At 43.9% G+C, this 20,593-nt stretch overlaps 1 protein-coding gene across 1 annotated transcript in view; it reads right to left on the bottom strand.

Annotated features, from left to right (window-relative positions):
- The window catches only part of slc25a21 (solute carrier family 25 member 21), a 205,213-nt gene that overhangs the window by 5,536 nt on the left and 179,084 nt on the right, over positions 1–20,593 (bottom strand). The window contains exons 4-8 of the mRNA XM_024135041.2: positions 19,056–19,122; positions 16,064–16,123; positions 8,141–8,248; positions 7,604–7,768; positions 240–421 (exon numbers count right to left, since the gene is read on the bottom strand). Of these exons, the coding sequence (XP_023990809.2) occupies positions 240–421; positions 7,604–7,768; positions 8,141–8,248; positions 16,064–16,123; positions 19,056–19,122 (582 nt within the window). The remainder of the gene's footprint in view (positions 1–239; positions 422–7,603; positions 7,769–8,140; positions 8,249–16,063; positions 16,124–19,055; positions 19,123–20,593) is intronic.

Genomic DNA, 20,593 nt, shown 5'->3' with positions numbered 1-20,593 from the left:
CATCCCCCTCTCTCTCCCTCCCTCTTGAAAAGGCAGCAGTGAGTCAGTGCCACTCCTACAGCAGCATCAGCCCCCCCCCCCCCTAGGCCCCAGACAATACACTAGTCGACCCAACAACACCTAGGAACCACATCAAGAGGTTCAGATCTCTTGGCGTAATGGCTAAGGGGTTGAGTCGCTGGACCCGGGTTAGAGTCCAGGCTGAGGCAACCTCCCTGACTTCAGCACTCCATACGTACCCCTCCTCCCGGTAGACCAGGCCCATGGTCTGGAAGCAGGTCCGGTACTTGACCTCTCCCGGTATGGGCTGGGGAGCCTGGATGCGGCTTTTGGCCACGTCGAAAGGAATGTTGACACAGGAAGAGATGGTTCCTGAGGCCAGGCCAATAGCAAACTTCCTCAGGAACTCCAGGGTTGGGTCCTGCCAGGGGAAAAGGGAGAGACAGGGACATAGAACAGAGTGAGACAGGGACAAAGAAGAGAGAGTGAGACAGGGACAAAGAAGAGAGACATAGAAGAGCGAGAGATGGGAGAGAGATAGGCGGAGGGAGAGAGATGTTCACTAAAGAGACAGAGGTCTGTGCTGCAGCTGTATCCATGGATGTCCCTCTCTCATTTATCTGCCTGGACATCTTTTTCTATTTTATAATCGGCCTGCTCCAGGTCATTGTTTTATATGAAAGAAAGAGATAGTGATATCTACAGTTGAAGTCGGAAGTTTACATACACTTAGGTTGGAGTCATTAAAACTTGTTTTTCAACCACTCAACAAATTTCTTTCTAACAAACTATAGTTTTGGCAAGTCGCTTAGGACATCTACTTTGTACATGACACAAGTAACTTTTCCAGCAATTGTTTACAGACAGATTATTTCACTTATAATTCACTGTATCACAATTCCAGTGGGTCAGAAGTTTACATACACTAAGTTGACTGTGCCTTTAAACAACTTGGAAAATTCCAGAAAATGATGTCATGGCTTTAGAAGCTTCTGATTGGCTAATTGACATCATTTGAGTCAATTGGAGGTGTACCTGTGGATGTATTTCAAGGCCTACCTTCAAACTCACTGCCTCTTTGCTTGACATCATGGGAAAATCAAAATAAATCAGCCAAGACCTCAGAAAAACAATTGTATACCTCCACAAGTCTGGTTCATCCTTGGGAGCAATTTCCAAACGCCTGAAGGTATGACGTTCATCTGTACAAACAATAATACGCAAGTATAAACACCATGGGACCACGTAGCCATCATCCCGCTCAGGAAGGAGACGCGTTCTGTCTCCTAGAGATGAACGTACTTTGGTGCGAAAAGTGCAAATCAATCCCAGAACAACAGCAAAGGACCCTGTGAAGATGCTGGAGGAAACGGGTACAAAAGTATCTATATCCACAGTAAAACGAGTCCTATATCGACGTAACCTGAAAGGCCACAGCAAGGAAGAAGCAACTGCTCCGAAACGACCATAAAAAGCCAGACTACGGTTTGAAACTGCACATGGGTACAAAGATCGTACATTTTGGAGAATTGTCCTCTGGTCTTATGAAACAAAAATAGAACTGTTTGGCCATCATGACCATCGTTATGTTTGGCAGCATCATGTTGTGGAGGTGCTTTGCTGCAGGAGGGACTGGTGCACTTGACAAAATAGATGGCATCATGAGGAAAGAAAATTATGTGGATATATTGAAGCAACATCTCAAGACATCAGTCAGGAAGTTAAAGCTTAGTCGCAAATGGGTCTTCCAAATGGACAATGACCCCAAGCATACTTACAAAGTTATGGCTTAAGGACAACAAAGTCAAGGTATTGGAGTGGCCATCACAAAGCCCTGACCTCAATCCTGTATAAAATTTGTGGGCAGAACTGAAAAAGCGTGTGCGAGGAAGGAGGCCTACAAACCTGACTCAGTTACACCAGCTCTGTCAGGAGGAATGGGACACAATTCACCCAACTTATTGTGGGAAGCTTGTGTTAGGCTACCAGAAAACATTTGACCCAAGTTAAACAATTTAAAGGCAATGCTACCAAATACTAATTGAGTGCATGTAAACTTCTGTGATGAAATAAATAAAAGCTGAAATAAATCATTCTCTCTATTATTCTGACATGTCACATTCTTAAAATAAAGTGGTGATCCTAACTGACCTAAGACAGGGGATTTTTACTAGGATTAAATGTCAGGAATTGTGAAAAACTGAGTTTAAATGAATTTTGTGAAGTTGTATGTAAACTTCTGACTTCAACTGTATATATCTCGATGGTGTAGTGATTAAATCCAACTCAACAGGATAGATGTAAGGACAATGTGTGTGCGGCGGGGGAGTTAGAGAGAGAGAGCAATGACTCTGACTCATGCATATGATTGCAAAGCAAAGCTAGCATGAAAACCCTGATCATTTTATGGTAGCAAGGGGGCAAATTAGCGCTTCCTGACTGCAGTTTCCACCTCTCTGATTGGCTGAAGCACATGTCTGTTCGTGCGCTTGCTAGAGAGAGAGAGGATTTATAAACAGGGTTCATGCAGGCAGACTGGCGGAGGCATATGGGGACAATTTAGTCTAATTGGGCATTGACTCTCTCTGCAGCACAGGGGTATTACTGTGTGTGTGTGTGTGTGTGTGTGTGTGTGNTGTGTGTGTGTGTGTGTGTGTGTGTGTGTGTGTGTGTGTGTGTGTGTGTGTGTGTATTACTGTACCAAAGAGAGACAGAGAAGTCCCGGTCGGCCCAGAGAACTCTGAAGGTTAATTGGTCAGGATATATATTTTTTTTTATACAAATGACAGAAGCCTATAGAAACGCAGATCCTGGACAAGCCTGTATCTTGTCAAAGATCTGGACACTGAGTGCTGCTGAGTTAAATAACAGATAATCTTAGAGTTGTTTTTTTTCTTTTTAAGTAGAATGTGGAGTACGGAACTGCTTGAAGTGGAATAAAAATTTCCGGTACTCGTTTAAGTTTTACAGTACCGGTACTCATAAAAGAGTTGGGGTACTCAAGCAGGAGGTGACGTTTTAGTTACCGAGGAGGTTACATGTTAGTCTGGCCTCTGTACACCAACATGTACTTACAATAAGCACCAACTCACACATTCACTTCGGAAAGCACTGTGTTAGGAACAGCCCATTCAAATGCACATGAACGTGGCACAGTGAATTTGACTGCCGACACGACTGAGTTGCGATGCTCATTGCTCACCCTGCTAACAAAAGCCTTTGAAGGGGTTCAATAATCAGCCCAGCCTGTCTCTGCTGGAGCAACTTATATCTGTCCTGTAACTACACAACGGGCTGAGCTTCACCTAAAACAGGCTCAACTCCAGCCAAGCCTGCAGGTAGGTATAATGCATTATGATGCAGTTATAATGCATAGTTAGACTTATATGACCCCCTTTTTCCATCTCATAATGATTCCGTCTAAATACCAGCCATTCTGAGTCAGTAGGAAAATTCCTGCATAGAGAGATATGACTGGTTTTCCCCAAAGGATCGCTCTCAGACGCTAAGATAACCAAGCCTAAGAAGTGGTCATTTTCCCTCTATGACCACTTTAATACAGTTCACGCATGATAATAACTATCCATAAGCGCCATCCATAAATGCCAGAATCATGCAGACCAGGGGTGAATTCACCCAATAAAAATACGGCTTCCACATCTACCCCACTGTAGAACTAACTTCCTCCTGAAATAATAACACACTGTCTGCTTTCAATTAGTCCATGGAAGTTCATCTAGGATGCATCCCAAATGGCATCCTATTCCAGATGTAGTGCACTACTTTTGACCAGGGCCCATAGGGCTCTGGTCAAAAGTAGTGCACAGTATCTGGAGTAGGGTGACATTTGGGACGCAGGCCCTAATGCCGTCTCCAGTTTATACACGGTGAACAGGCTGGCGTATGGTAACGTTTCCATTCAACAAAATGTACTTTTGTTTGGGAATCAGGCCCTCTATGCCGGATGTGTAACGTGAACCTCTGAGGATGTTGTAGAGAACAAACAGACGAGGTATTAGCGGCACTCTACCCAACTCCTCTCTGATTTCCCTTTCTCTCAGTTGCCTCACTGACTGCAGTATTTAGGCTAACCAATCCAACTGTAGTACCTAGAGCATGGCTAACCAATCCAACTGTAGTACCTAGAGCATGGCTAACCAATCCAACTGTAGTACCTAGAGCAATGGCTAAACCAATTCCAACTGTAGTAACCTAGAGCATGGCTACCAATCCAACTGTAGTACCTAGAGCATGGCTACCCAATCCAACTGTAGTACATAGAGCATGGGCTAGACCATCCAACTGTAGTACTAGAGCATGGCTAACCAATCCAACTGTAGTACCTAGAGCATGGCTAACCAATCCAACTGTAGTACTTTAGAGCATGGTCTAACTGATCCAACTGTAGTACTTAGAGCATGGCTAACCGAATCCACTGTAGTACCTAGAGCATGGCTAACCGATCCAAACTGTTGTACCTAGAGCATGGCTAACGATCCAACTGTAGTACCTAGAGCATGGCTAACCGATCCAACTGTAGTACCTAAAGCAGGCTAACCAATCCAACTGTAGTACCTAGAGCATGGCTAACCAATCCAACTGTAGTACCTAGAGCATGGGCTAACCAATCCAACTGTAGTACCTAGAGCATGGCTAACCATTCCAACTGTAGTACCTAGAGCATGGCTAACCAATCCAACTGTAGTACTAGAGCATGGCTAACCAATCCAACTGTAGTACCTAGAGCATGGCTAACCGATCCAACTGTAAGTACCTAGAGCATGGCTAACCGATCCAACTGTAGTACTAGAGCATGGCTAACCATCCAACTGTAGTACCTAGAGCATGGCTAACCAATCCAACTGTAGTACATAGAGCATGGCTAACCAATCCAACTGTAGTACCTAGAGCATGGCTAACCATCCAACTGTAGTACCTAGAGCATGGCTAACCAATCCACTGTAGTACCTAGAGCATGGCTACACCAATCAACTGTAGTACCTAGAGCATGGCTAACCATCCAACTGTAGTACTAGAGCATGGCTAACCGATCCAACTGTAGTACCTAGAGCATGCTAACCGATCCACACTGTAGTACCTAGAGCATGGCTACCATCCAACTGTAGTACCTAGAGCATGGCTAACCGATCCAACTGTAGTCCTAGAGCATGGCTAACCGATCCAACTGTAGTACCTAGAGCATGGTACCGATCCAACTGTAGTACCTAGAGCATGGCTAACCAATCCAACTGTAGTACCTAGAGCATGGCTAACCAATCCAACTGTAGTACCTAGAGCATGGCTAACATCCAACTGTAGTACTTAGACATGGCTAACCGATCCAACTGTAGTACTAGAGCTATGGCTACCAATCCAACTGTTACCTAGAGCATGGCTAACCGATCCAACTGTAGTACCTAGAGCATGGCTAACCAATCCAACTGTAGTACCTAGAGCATGGCTAACCAATCCAACTGTAGTACTTAGAGCATGGCTAACCGATCCAACTGTAGTACCTAGAGCATGGCTAACCGATCCAACTGTAGTCCTAGAGCATGGCTAACCGATCCAACTGTAGTACCTAGAGCATGGCTAACAAATCCAACTGTAGTACCTAAAGCATGGCTAACCAATCAACTGTAGTACCTAGAGCATGGCTAACCAATCCAACTGTAGTACCTAGAGCATGGCTAACCAATCCAACTGTAGTACCTAGAGCATGGCTAACCATCCAACTGTAGTACCTAGAGCATGGCTAACCAATCCAACTGTAGTACCTAGAGCATGGCTAACCAATCCAACTGTAGTACCTAGAGCATGGCTAACCAATCCAACTGTAGTACCTGAGCATGGCTAACCAATCCACTGTAGTACTAGAGCATGGCTAACCAATCCAACTGTAGTACCTAGAGCATGGCTAACCGATCCAACTGTAGTACATAGAGCATGGCTAACCAATCCAACTGTAGTACCTAGAGCATGGCTAACCAATCCAACTGTAGTACCTAGAGCATGGCTAACCAATCCAACTGTAGTACATAGAGCATGGCTAACCAATCCAACTGTAGTACCTAGAGCATGGCTAACCAATCCAACTGTAGTACTAGAGCATGGCTAACCAATCCAACTGTAGTACCTAGAGCAGTGCTAACCAATCACTGTAGTACCTAGAGCATGGCTAACCATCAACTGTAGTACCTAGAGCATGGCTAACCATCCAACTAGTACTAGAGCATGGCTAACCATCCAACTGTAGTACTAGAGCATGGCTAACCATCCAACTGTAGTACCTAGAGCATGGCTAACCATCCAACTGTAGTACCTAGAGCATGGCTAACCAATCCAACTGTAGTACCTAGAGCATGGCTAACCAATCCAACTGTAGTACCTAGAGCATGGCTAACCAATCCAACTGTAGTACCTAGAGCATGGCTAACCAATCCAACTGAGTATAGAGCATGGCTAACCATCCAACTGTAGTACCTAGAGCATGGCTAACCAATCCAACTGTAGTACCTAGAGCATGGCTAACCAATCCAACTGTAGTACCTAGAGCATGGCTAACCAATCCAACTGTAGTACCTAGAGCATGGCTAACCAATCCAACTGTAGTACCTAGAGCATGGCTAACCAATCCAACTGTAGTACCTAGAGCATGGCTAACCAATCCAACTGTAGTACCTAGAGCATGGCTAACCAATCCAACTGTAGTACCTAGAGCATGGCTAACCAATCCAACTGTAGTACCTAGAGCATGGCTAACCAATCCAACTGTAGTACCTAGAGCATGGCTAACCAATCCAACTGTAGTACCTAGAGCATGGCTAACCAATCCACTGTAGTACCTAGAGCATGGCTAACCAATCCAACTGTAGTACCTAGAGCATGGCTACCATCCAACTGTAGTACTAGAGCATGGCTAACCAATCCAACTGTAGTACCTAGAGCATGGTAACCAATCCAACTGTAGTACCTAGAGCATGGCTAACCAATCCAACTGTAGTACCTAGAGCATGGCTAACCAATCCAACTGGTAGTACCTAGAGGCATGGCTAACCAATCCAACGTAGTACCTAAAAGAGCAATGGGCTAACCAATCCAACGTAGTACCCTAGAGCATGGCTAACCAATCCAACTGTAGTACCTAGAGCATGGCTAACCAATCCAACTGTAGTACCTAGAGCATGGCTAACCAATCCAACTGCCATAAAATTGGTATTTTCACAGGCCTGTTGCTAAGTGGCTGAGAGCCACTTATCCAGTATATTAGACTGAGAGGCTGTTTGAAAGGCTCTCAAAGTGATTAATAGGCCTGGCTTTGTCTATGGACAGGACATAACAATTAGATCTACTGTAAGGGAAAGTCACTTGGTGGCTGGGCAGTTTGGTTTAGGAATATATAGTCTATGACCTACAATACAACTTAACACACAAAAAAACACTGTACACATACAGTTACATCCAACTGATCTAATGTAAAGGAAAGTCAAAAGTCCTTGGTCTGTTTGGTGTAAAAACGGAAAGTCTATGGAAAAAACCAACAGAGATACAGGCCAGGACAGCAACAACACAGACCGGCACATTCAATCTAATCTCCTGATACCTGGCTGGCAGGAATGGCGTCCTTGACGTTGAAGTAGAATCCAAAGTAGATCATGTTAAAGACGCCGTGGCGCCCCAGGGTCGACGTTAACCCTTTATTCAGCCCTCGCAGGCCAAAGCCGTCTGCGTTGATGATGTGACGTGCTTGGGCAAACGTGGAGGGCTGCTGTATAGGGGCAAGGTCAGGAAGAGAAGAAAAGAGCACAATGTCAATGACGGAGAATAAAATAGTTCTACTTTATGAGAGTAAAATAAGCAGTTAAGAAAACGACCTCAAGAACACATGGAAGGCTGCATGCCGTATGGGAGCACGCGTCAGTGACTGAGAAGAGCAAAGATCCACTATAAGGGCGGAATCCTTAACTCGACTATCGCAAAACCAAGCATCGGTGTCAATGGTGACTGTCAAGATAAACATCAATGGTAAAGGGCAAGTTAAGAATGCAGATCTCAAGTTAGGATTCGGGCCATCGTAAGTGACAACAGTGAGATATTGCCGTGTATTAAGTTCCTATTAAACAGTGCTTTTGAATCTCACCACTTGGAAAGAATCTCTGTTGGCCTGCAGGCCGACTTTGACCACTTCAAATGGGTTGACCACCAATGCCTCGGTCAGACCGCACCCAAGACCTGCTACTGACAGAGCCTGGGGAGAGAGGAAGGGAGGGGGAAAGCAGGAGAGAAAGAGGGAGATGGTTAAAGAGGGAGACATACAGGAGTGAAATACAAGATTAAAGTTCGACATCAACAGGGAAGGAAAAGGACAGAGGGAAGAGAGAAACAGAGAAGGGCAGGTAGCCACAGGGAAAGGTACAGGGCGTATTTGTTTATAAGGTGTACATACATAAGATATATAGTATAAGATGGATTATATGGGTTTACATTGTGAGCACAGTAGTGTGTTTAAGACAACAGTACAACTGAAAGCTTCATGGCATACAGGGCATATGGCTTTGACAGAAACCAGTCTCTCTCACACACGGACATAGGACATCAGTCTCAGTCATGCTGTGACAGCCATTGTTGCATGTCTACAAATGTAAAGAGCTAACAAAGCGGTGGATAGAGGGAGAGAAGGGGCTGAATGAAAGAGCGAGTGAGAGAAAGGAGAGGCGGATGTCATAAACGTCGACGACGGATGAGGAGGACGCAAAGGCGGATCTGTTCTTGTAAGAGAACTGTTGGACTGGTGGAGGAAGTTGTCGCTTTCAAAAACAAGGGGAAAAGCCCAAGACGACTGGTGGAAGAGGGGTGAAGCGACCGTTTCTCCAGAAAAGTAAAACAGTCCAATCGAATGGACATTTAGCATGAAGTACTTAAGTGTGTGTTTGACGTACAGCGAAGGGTGGTCAATGTGTGTCGATGTGTGTCGAGGGGAAAAGACCAGCGTATGATGTGTGTGTGTGTGTGTGTGCATGCATACGTGTGTGTGTGCATGCATATGTGTGTGTGTGCATGCATCATATCAACGTTTCTTGGCCACGTACACATATTTGCAGGTGTTACGGCAGGTGCAGAAATGCTTAAGCAGAAATGCTTATGTTACCAACAGTGCAGTAGAATGTCTCGCAAATACAATACAAATAACTCTCAATACAAAATAATCAAAAAAATCTAAACAAGAATCAAGAAATCAAGTCTTCAGAAGGTATTCACACCCTTGACTTATTCCACATTTTGTTGTGTTACAGCCTGAATTTCAAATGGATTACATTTAGATTTTTGGTGACTGGCACAATACCCAATAACGTGAAAGTGGCATATTTTTTTATTTTATTTTGTACAAATGAATAAAAAATGAAAAGATTAAATGTCTTGAGTCAATAAGTATTTAACCCCTTAGTTCTGGCAAGCCTAAATAAGTTCAGGAGTAAAGATTTGCTTAACAAGTCACATAATACGCTGCATGGACTTACTCTGTGTGCAGTAATAGTGTTTAACATGATTTTGTAATGACTAATCTCATCTCTGTGCCCAGTGGCGGATTTAGGTATAGGCGACATGGGCAGCTGCCCAGGGCGGCACAGGGCACCTGCACCAAAAATGTTGGAATGGTGACATTTGTACGATCGGTTTTCTATCGCTCATTTGAACGTCACGTCAATGATATGATGTCACCGTGTGGGACTGTGGGTCAATTAACCTTGTCGGAGTGGGCGCCCTGATTCTAGTTTGTGAGCTAGGCAGGCTACTGCCTGGGAAGGTCTCCAACTCAGAAGTACGAGATGGGGAGGGGAGCGGGGGTAGGTTGACCTCAGGTCACCCCAATGGAAGCCCGAGGTAGGGGGAGCGGGGGAATCTATCAAATAGCGCACCTCTAACTTTGTACAGTACTAATGCAATTAGTAAAATCAGTCACACTACGAAATGCTACCAAATAAACCACAATTCATTCATAATACTGTGAATATATAGTTTCACAGACATATTTTTGTATTCTTTTCTGGTTTGTGTGAAATCTTTAAGAATAATATTAAACCAGTCTGCACACCACCAAGGTGAATTGGTTTAGTCTTGACTCTTGGTTGACAGTGTTGGTGGATGGGTAATGTATTGATGCTCGAGTGCCAAATCAACACAAATTTGTTTCTATTTGTCTTTGTTACTTCTTTATGATATTTATGAGTCTTATTTTTGTATATATTTTTATATTTATATAGTTTTAGCTAGAACCGCCACACTCTGTACCCCACACATACAGGTAATTGTAAGGTCCCTCAGTCAAGCAGTGAATTTCAAACACAGATTCAATCACAAAGACCAGGGAGGTTTTCAAATGCCTTGCAACGAAGGGCACCTATTGGTAGATGGGTTAAAAAAACAGACATTGAATATTCCTTTGAGCATGGTAAAGTTCTTTAATTACACTTTGGATGGTGTATTAATACGCCCAGTCACTACAAAGATACAGGTGTCCTTCCTAACTCAGTTGCCGGAGAGGAAGGAAACTGCTCAGGGATTTCACCACGAGGCCAATGGTGACTTTATACCAGTTACAGAGTTTAATGGCTGTGATAGGACAAAACTGAGGATAGATCAACAACATTATAGTTACTCCACAATACTAACCTAATTGACAGAGTGAAAAGAAGGAAGCCTGTACAGAATACAAATATTCCAAAACATGCATCTTGTTTGCAACAAGGCACTGAAGTAATATTGCAAAAAATGTTGCAAGCAATTAACTTTTTGTCTTGAAGACAAAGTGTTATTTTTGGGGCAAATCTAATACAAACATTACAGAGTAACACTCTCCATATTTTCAAGCATAGTGGTGGCTGCATCACGTTATGGTTATGCTTGTAATCATTAAGTACTGTGGAGTTTTTCAGGATAATAAATAAACAGAATGGAGCTAAGCACAGGCAAAATCCAAGAGGAAAACCTGGTTCAGTCTGCTTTCCACCAGACACTGGAAGATTAATTCACCTTTCAGCAGGACAATAACCTAAAACACAAGGCCAAATCTACATTGGAGTTGCGTACCAAGAAGACGATGAATGTGGCCGAGTTACAGTTTAGACTTAAATCTACTTGAAAATATAATGGCAAGACCTGAAAATGGTTATCTAAGCAATAGTCAACAACTAATTTGACAGAGCTTGACATTTTGTCACGCCCTGACCGTAGAGATCCTTTTTATGTCTCTATTTTGGTTGGTCAGGGCGTGAGTTTGGGTGGGCATTCTATGTCTGGTGTTCTATGTTGTCCTTGTTTTCTGTTTTGTGTGTTCACCTTACAGGACTTTTCGTTTGTCGTTTTTGTTGTTTTGTCGAGTGTAATATGAACACTTACCACACTGCACCTTGGTCCTCTTCTCCTTCTCCCGACGACGTTCGTTACACATTTTCTTTAAAGAATAATGGGCAAATGTTGCACAATCCAGGTGTTGAAAGCTCTTAAGAGACTTACCAAGAAAGTGTCACAGCTGAAATCTTTGCCAAAGGTGCTTCTACAAATTATTGACTCATGGGTGTGAATACTTATGTAAATGAGATATTTCTGTATTTCATTTTCAATCAATTTGCTCAAATTCCTTAAACCATGTTTTTACTTTGTCATTATGGGGTATTGTGTGTAGATGGGTAAAAAAATACAATATTTAATACATTTTGAATTCAGGCTGTAACACAACAAAACGTGGAATAAGTCAAGGGGTCTGAATACTTTCTGAAGGCACTGTATTAGAGTGAGCATGTGTGAGAATCAAGAATATAAATACATGGTGTGTATAGACAGTATATCATTTGTTAAGAAAATGTTTAAAAAAAGTATGTGGACACCTGCTCGTCGAACATCTCATTCCAAAATCATGGGCATTAATATGGAGGTGGTGCCCCCTTTGCTACTATAACAGCCTCCACTCTTCTGGGAAGATGTTGGAACATTACTGCGGGGACTTTCTCCCGTTCAGCCACAAGAGCATTAGTGAGGTCGGGCACTGATGTTGGGCGATTAGGCCTGGCTCACAGTCGGCATTCCAATTCATCCCAAAGGAGTGTAGCGAGGTTGAGGTCAGGGCTCTGTGCAGGCCAGTCAAGTTCTTCTACACATCTCAATGTCATGCTGAAACAGGAAAGGGCCTTCTCCAAACGGTTGCCAGCACAGAATCGTCCAGAATGTCATTGTATGCTGTAGCATTAAGATTTCCCTTCACTGGAACGAAGGAGCCTGAACCATGAAAAACAGCCCCGGACCATTATTCCTCCACTAAAGTTTACAGTTGGGGCTATGGATTGGGGCAGGTAGCGTTCTCCTGGCATCCGCCTAACCCAGATTCGTCTGTCGGACTGACAGATGGTGAAGCGTGATTCATCACTCCAGAGAACACGTTTCCACTGCTCCAGAGTCCAATGCCGAGCTTTACATCACTCCAGCCGACGCTTGTCATTGCGCATCTTAGGCTTGTGTGCGGCTGCTCGGCATGGAAACCCATTTCATGAAGCTCCCGACAAACAGTTATTGTGCTGACGTTGCATCCAGAGGCAGTTTGGAACTCGGTCGTGAGTGTTGCAACCGAGGACAGACGATCTTTACGCGGTACATACTTCAGCCCTCGGCGGTCCCATTCTGTGAGCTTGTGTGGCCTACCACTTCGCGGCTGAGTAGTTGTTCCTCCTAGACATTTACATTTCACAATAACAACACTTACAGTTGATTGGTGCAGGGAAAACATTTGAAGAACTGACTTGTTGGAAAGGTTGCATCCTATGACGGTGCCACATTGAAAGTCACTGAGCTCTTCAGTATAGGCCATTCTACTGCCAATGTTACCCTGTGGAGATTGCATGGCGGTGTGCTCAATTTTATACACCTGTCAGCAACGGGTGTCGCTGAAATAGCCGAATCCACTAATTTGAAGGGGTGTCCACATACTTGGCCATGTAGTGCATGTACAGTATTAGGTATATTAGGATGAGCTATTGCAAACCGTAGTCTGGCTTTTTTTATGGTGGTTCTGGAGCACTGGCTTCTTCCTTGCTGAGCGGCCTTTCAGGTTATGTCGATATAGGACTTGTTTTACTGTGGATATAGATACTTTTGTACCTGTTTCCTCCAGCATCTTCACAAGGTCCTTTGCTGTTGTTCTGGGATTGATTTGCACTTTTCGCACCAAAGTACGTTCATCTCTAGGAGACAGAACGCGTCTTCTTCCTGAGCAGTATGACAGCTACGTGGTCCCATGGTGTTTATACTTGCGTACTATTGTTAGTACAGATGAACGCGATACCTTCAGGCATTTGGAAACTGCTCCCAAGGATGAACCAGACTTGTGGAGGTCTACAATTATTTTTCCTGAGGAATTGACTGATTTCTTTTGATTTTCCCATGATGTCAAGCAAAGAGCCACTGAGTTTGAATGTAGGCCTTGAAATACATCCACAGGTACACCTCCAATTGACTCAAATGATGTCAATTAGCCGATCAGAAGCTTCTAAAGCCATGACATCGTTTTCTGGAATTTTCCAAGCTGTTTAAAGGCACAGTCAACTTACGTAGACTTATGTAAACTTCTGACCCACTGGAATTGTGATACTGTGAATTATAAATGAAATAATCTGTCTGTAAACAATTGTTGGAAAAATTACTTGTGTCATGTACAAAGTAGATGTCCTAACCGACTTGCCAAAACTATAGTTTAACAAGAAATTTGTGGAGTGGTTGAAAAACGAGTTTTAATGACTGCAACCTAAGTGTATGTAAACTTCCGACTTCAACTGCACATACACAGTGAGTAAACAACAGTACATAAACAGAATATGAGGTGACCAGTGTTCAACGACTTTATATAGATGGAACACTAGTCTCAAGGTGCAGAGCTGAGTACCAGGCAGGTGGCCGGCTAGTCATGGCTGTTTAACAGTTTGATGGCCTGGTGATATTAGCTGTTTCTCAGTCTATCGGTCCTGTACTGTCTCGGTCTACTAGATGGTAGTAGACTGAACTGTGGCTCGGCTGGCTGAGGTCCTTAATGATCTTCTTGGCCTTCCTTTGACACCGCATGCTGTAACTGTCCTGGAGGGCAGACTGTGTGCCTCTGGCGATGCGTTGGGCTGACCGCACCACCCTCTGGAGAGGTGCAATCGCCGTACCAGGCGGGGATGCAGCCCGACAGAATGCTCTCAATGGTGCATCTGTTGGGAGTTTAAGGTCTTTAAAAAAAATTTTTTTTTTACCTTCATTTAACTAGGTGAGTCAGTTAAGAACAAATTATTATTTACAATGACGACGCTGGGCCAATTGTGCGCCACCCTATGGGACTCCCAATCATAGTCGGTTGTGATACAGCCTGGACTTACGGGCCATGCAGAATTTCTTCAGCCGCCTGAGGTTGAAGAGGCGCTGTTGTGCGTTCTTCACCACGGTGTCAGTATGATGGGACTATTTCAGGTCCTCGGTGATGTGCACGCCAAGGAACATGAAGCTTTTGACCCTCTCCACTGCGAACATGTCTATGGGGATGGGGGCGCGCTCCCTCTTCCGTCTCCTGTAGTGAACGATCAGCTCCTTTGTTTTGACGTTGAGGGAGAGGCTATTTTCCGCCAGGGATCTAACCTGTAGGCTGTCTCGTCGTTGTTGGTTATCAGGCCCACCACTATCATGTCGTCAGATGATTGAGTTTGAGATTGTGCGTAGCCAGGTAGTCGTGGGGGAACAGGGAGTACAGGAGGGGGAAGAGCACACAACCCTGTGGGACCCCCGTGTTGAGGATCAGCGTGGCGGAGATGTTGCCTATCCTCACCACCTGGCGTCAGTCCGTCAGGAAGTCTAGGACTCAGTTGCACAGAGAGGGGTTCAGACCCAGGGCCCTGAGCTCAGTGACAAGCTTGGAGGGCACTATAGTATTGAAAGCAGAACTGTACTCGATGAACACCATTCTGACATAAGTATTCCTCTTGTCCAGGTGCAGGTCCAGGTGTGTGTATGCATGTGTGTGTGTGTGTGCACGATGTGTGTGTGGCTTGTACTGCATGCGTGTGTGTGCTCTGCGACAGGCGTAATGGGAAAACGTCAGGAACAAGTCTGCAGGTCATTACTCTCTTGCTTTGTCCTCCTGTCTGTCTGTCTGTTAAGTGCCCCTGTACCTGTGTGTGTGTTTTGTACTGTATGTGTGTGTGAGCATGTGGGTGTGTGCGTGTGTGTGGGTGTGTGTCATCCTGTTCAGGGTATGCAGCTGAACAGCCTCAGTGTGATTGATGATGAAGGAGGGAGGAATAACAGCAATAAGAAGGTAGTGAGTAAGAAGTGGCTGAGTCTGTCCGTCTGTCTGTCTGTGAGGATGGGTCCTGACCTGGGGCGAGCACACAAACACCCCCCCACCCCACACACACGTCCCTCACCCACCCACCCACTAATTCACTACTAATGACGTTACATTACATAACCACACAGACAGTGCCTGAGGGGAGGGTGGGGTTGGTTGTGGGAGGCTTAGAGAGGAGGGGGAGGTAGGGAGGAGTGGTTGTTGCGCTTAGGGAGACTGGAGGGGGGTGGGGGGGGGGGGGGGGAGTGATTGATGGGACAGGTAAACATTTCTCCGTGGATGGCTATGCAAACACGCTGCGGTAGTTACGCAGTGCCAGATCAGGTACAGCTAGGCTAGTCATTGTGAAGTGCATACAGGTACAGGCTAGCACAGGTAGGCCATCCATCACACAGAAATCCCACCTGACACACATCTGTCAACCGAATGGATGCTGGGTGTGGAGGCGGGGTCATTCCTTGTAGAGGTGACTCTGTCTCAGTTACACATCTGACTCACACAGTCAGCCAGAAGAAAAATCTTTGTCAAGGTAAGAATGTTGACGGTCAGTCAGTGGGTATCCAGCTATCCATCTACCGGGGCTTGAGTGATGGGGTTAGATATACTTGGGTGCTTTTGTTTTGTGCGTGGAAAATCTGAAGTGAAAAAGCCCGGCACAAAGTTGTCTGAGTGTGTGTATGTGTTTGTGTAACTTACTAGACCAGCGGACAGACCGGTGAGACTCAGCAGCTTCTTGTACTGTTCGAAGGTAAAGAACTATGGAGAGAAGAGATGAAAACAAAATGAGGTGTCCAAGCCAGGAGGAGGAAGTTATAGACAGACTCATTACATAAAGACACACACAGTCACACAATGGTGGGAAAACTGGCACTTACATGTATTCCCACTATGATGCACCCATACAGTGCCTTCAGAAAGTATTCATACCCCTTGACTTATTACACATTTTGTTGGGTTACAGTCTGAATTCAAAATGGATTCATTACCACATCCAACCCCATAATGACAAAGTAAGAACATATTTTTTGACATTTTTGCAAATGTATTGAAAATACACTATCTCATTTACATAAGTATTCACACCCCTGAGTCAATACTTTGTAGAAGCACCATTGGCAGCGATTACAGCTGTGAGTCTTTCTGGGTAAGTCTCTAAGTGCTTTCCACACCTGGGTTGTGCAACATTTGCCCGTTATTATTTTCAAAATGATCAACAAATTTGTTGTTGATCACTGCTAGACAACCATTTTCAGGTATTGCCGTAGATTTAATTAAAAACTAACTCGGCCACTCAGGACGTTCACTGTCTTCTTGGTAAGCAACTCCAGTGTAGATTTGGCCTTGTGTTTTAGGTTATTGTCCTGCTGAAAAGATAACTAATCTCCCAGTGTCTGGTGGAAAATAGACTGAACCAGGTTTTCCTCTAGGATTTTGCATGTGCTTAGCTCTATTCCGTTTCTTTTTTATCCTGAAAAACTCCCAAACCTTAATAATTACAAGCATACCCATAACATGATGCAACCACCACTATGCTTGAAAATATGGAGAGTGGTACTCAGTAATGTGTTGTATTGGATTTGCCCCAAACATAAAACTTTGTATTCAGGACAAAAAGTGAATTGCTTTGCCACATTTTGTAATGTATTACTTTAGTGCCTTGTTACAAACAGGATGCATGTTTTGGAATATTTGTATTCTGTACAGGCGTCCCTCTTTTCACTCTGTGAATTAGGTTAGTATTGTGTAGTAACTACAATGTTGTTGATCCATACTCAGTTCTCCTATAACAGCCATTAAACTCTGTAGCTGTTTTAAAGTCACAATTGAGGGGTTTCCTTCCTCTCCGGTAACTGAGTTAAGAAGGACGCCTGTATCTTTGTAGTGACTGGGTGTATTGATACACCATCCAAAGTGTAATTAATAACTTCACCATGCTCAAAGGGATATTCACTATTCATTTATCATTACCCATCCCTTCTTTACGAGGCATTGGAAAACCTCCCTGGTCTTTGTGGTTGAATCTGTGTTTGAAATTCACTGCTCGACCGAGGAGCCTTACAGATAATTGTATGTGTGGGGTACAGAGATGAGGTAGTCATTCAAGCATCACGTTAAACACTATTACTGCACACAGAGTCCATGCAACTTGTTATAGGACTTGTTCAGCAAATCTTTACTCCTGAACGCATTTAGGCTTGCCATAACTAAGGGGTTAAATACTTATTGACATCAAGACATTTCAGCTTTTCATTTTCTATTAAATTTGTAAAACATTTATTGAAAAACACAATTCCACTTTGACATGATGGGGTATTGTGTGTAGGCCAGTGACACAAAAAAAATCTCAATTTAATCCGTTTAAAATTCAGGCTGTAACACAACAAAATGTGGGAAAAGTCAAGGGGTGTCAATACTTTTCTGAAGGCACTGTATACTTTTGAACAAGCTTTGAACCAATAACAGGCAGTCCATGGGGGTTGCTCTATATTAATACCATCCCTAAGGAGAGTGATTTGTGGGTTGTGATGCTCAAGGCCTCAATTAGAGGCACAAAAAGCATAACTTCCTATCTCCTTCCTGTATTTCATGTGCAATGAAATAGGAGCATCAGCCCGGTGACAAATCAGTAGATGTGTTTATCTGAGATCAGGGCAAAAAGCCCTGCAGAGGTCATTACATCTGCTGTTTAAAGGAACGATTGACCCATGTTGAATGTTATATTGTTTTTGATGTTCTATCTATTCCCGGGGTCATTTATTTAGTTTTATGTGTATCTGAGCTATTCGCTGTTCAAGCAGGCAGATATACAGCCGGTACGATGAGTTTTGTACATATGAGATGTACAAAAACAATATAAAATTTAAAAAATGGGTGAATCTTCCCTATAATTCACTTGAATTTCCCCCTACAATCGCACAGCCAGCTCTAGCTCGGCAAGTGATTCGCCCGTCTCCTCGATGAGAGTATTTACGCACGCACACACGCACGCACACACCTCATTACAAAAGGAGGGGGAGGTAGGGGAAATGCTTTGCCTCGGAAAACAACCGTTTTTATTTCTTATTGGACAAATTCAGGTGTAGTCCCTCCCGGTTTCATCCGTTTTCTTCCATTTGGTGCCTAATGAACACAACCATGGCACATTCTGTACCCTGGCACTGACAGAGAGAGGCGCTGCTGTGTGTCTTTGTGTGCATGTGTCTCACCATCACAACACTTTACTATTCCCAGAGGCAAACGCAGCAGCAGATACCAGAACTAGTGACCCAGAGGAGGTTGTGTGTGCTGTGTTCCCTGGTTGTCAGCAGTAGCGAGCACGCTTGGGGAAGATTTTCCACACAGTAGAAGTGTGGAACTCCAGCCGGGGTGTGTTCAGCATGAAATGGAAGAAAACACTTGGAAATGGAGTGAAACAGGGAGGTACTATTTGAACTGGTCCAATAACAAGCCCTCATTTTGGTGGTCCATTGCGAAATGTTTTGCTATGATGGGCCCTTACGAACACAACCTACTGGGTTGTCACACAGGTGATTCACCCCACAGCTCTAGTGGGCATGTGTTGCGTTGTCTTACGTCAGAGAGCGCGGCGATTCCACCTGCACTGAGTGACGAGCATTGCGTAGGGGTGACGCCACCTGACGCGTTGACCATGCATGTGGCGAATAGCGTCGCACTTCCTGTGCCTTACCTTAACTGCTCTCTTTGGGGTCTCAGCCAGGATTGGAGGGAGGATCCCCTTATAGAAGCCATATATACTGTCGAGATAAAAATATATTGAGCATTAGACATGACACAACATGACAACTAGTACAAATTGACAATACAACTTTCATAACAGTTACATACCAATAAAAAGAGACTAGCCTTCTGGCCTTACTAGGTCGATAGGAACATTAGCCCGAGCTGTTAAGGAGGGATATCACACCTGGCACAAATTATTGTCTAGTTCTATTTTTCCTGCTGAGGGGTGCCCTATACCTGTGCCCAGAGGGGAGTAGTTCAAAGTCCGGGTACAGGGGGTGACTTGGGTCTAAAATGATTTTGTGAGCATTGCGGAGGGCCCTGACCTTTAAGATCTCATCCAGGCTTGTCTGTTTGACTCCAAGTACCTTGCTTGCTGTGGTGATAATATTTCTCAGCATATTTCTCTGGCTGACAGTGGCATTGCCAAACCAACAAACAATACAAAAAGTTTAAATACTCTCAGTGAAAGATTTGTAAAACAGAGTCAGTATAGTACAGTATATTAACATTAAAAGATCCCAGCTTTTTGAGAAAGTACAATTTCTGTTGACTCTTTTTGTAGATCAGGTCTGTACATTTACTCCACTGAAGCTTATTGTCCAAGAGGACACCCAGGTATTTGTATTCCACTACAATCTCTATATTCTGACCTCTGACAGATGTTGCAGAGGTAGGTGTTGTACGCTTCCTAAAGTTGACGCACATCTCGTTGGTCTTGTTGGTATTGAGGACCAGGTGTGAATCGTCACACCGGCTCTACAAAGTCATTTAGGACCGGGCCATGTTTGTCCTCGTCAACATGCAACAGGCTGATCAAGGAAGTCAGTGTCATCAGCGAACTTAACGAGGTGTCTGTCAGAATGGGAACTAGTACAACTATTAGTGTACAAGATGTACATCTCGTCACCACCTTGGCCTGCCTATGGCTATTATTGCTCTTTACGTGGAATATACTGGTTGATAGTGGTCCAAACTGTGCTTATGTTACCCTGCTGTCAATCATGCATATGTACTGTATATGGGAAACCTTCTCCACCTAAAAAGCACAAGAAAGAGTATGGACACCCACCATCTCAGAATTCCTGAAACATTAGTTTGTTGAAATATAATTTGATCTCTGACAAATTAAGCTAATTGATTGCACCCAAATGGTCTATTTCAATTTACAGGATTCATAAAATCTTCAATATTTAATATCCGATTTGGACCATCATTCTTCCTAATAATGAGTAAGACATGAGGAATCCGATAAAAAAATACTTTCAATAAAAATTGCTAATTTGGGTGCAATCAAATTAGCTTAATATCTCAGAGATCATATTAACTTTCAACAAAATAATGTTTCAGGCATGCTAATCTGAGCTGTTTCTACCTACATAAACGATTTCAGAACAATCTGTGTGAAGTGGCCTTCTAAAATGACATGGAATGACTCATATGTTATCTATTTCTGCAAAGGAAGCACAAAAAGGTGTTGTATGT

Source organism: Salvelinus sp. IW2-2015, unplaced genomic scaffold, assembly GCF_002910315.2.
Source record: "Salvelinus sp. IW2-2015 unplaced genomic scaffold, ASM291031v2 Un_scaffold37, whole genome shotgun sequence".
Taxonomy (NCBI): Eukaryota; Metazoa; Chordata; class Actinopteri; order Salmoniformes; family Salmonidae; genus Salvelinus; species Salvelinus sp. IW2-2015.
The sequence above is the reverse complement of the archived record's forward strand: the minus strand, read 5'-3'. Positions and strand labels throughout refer to the sequence as shown.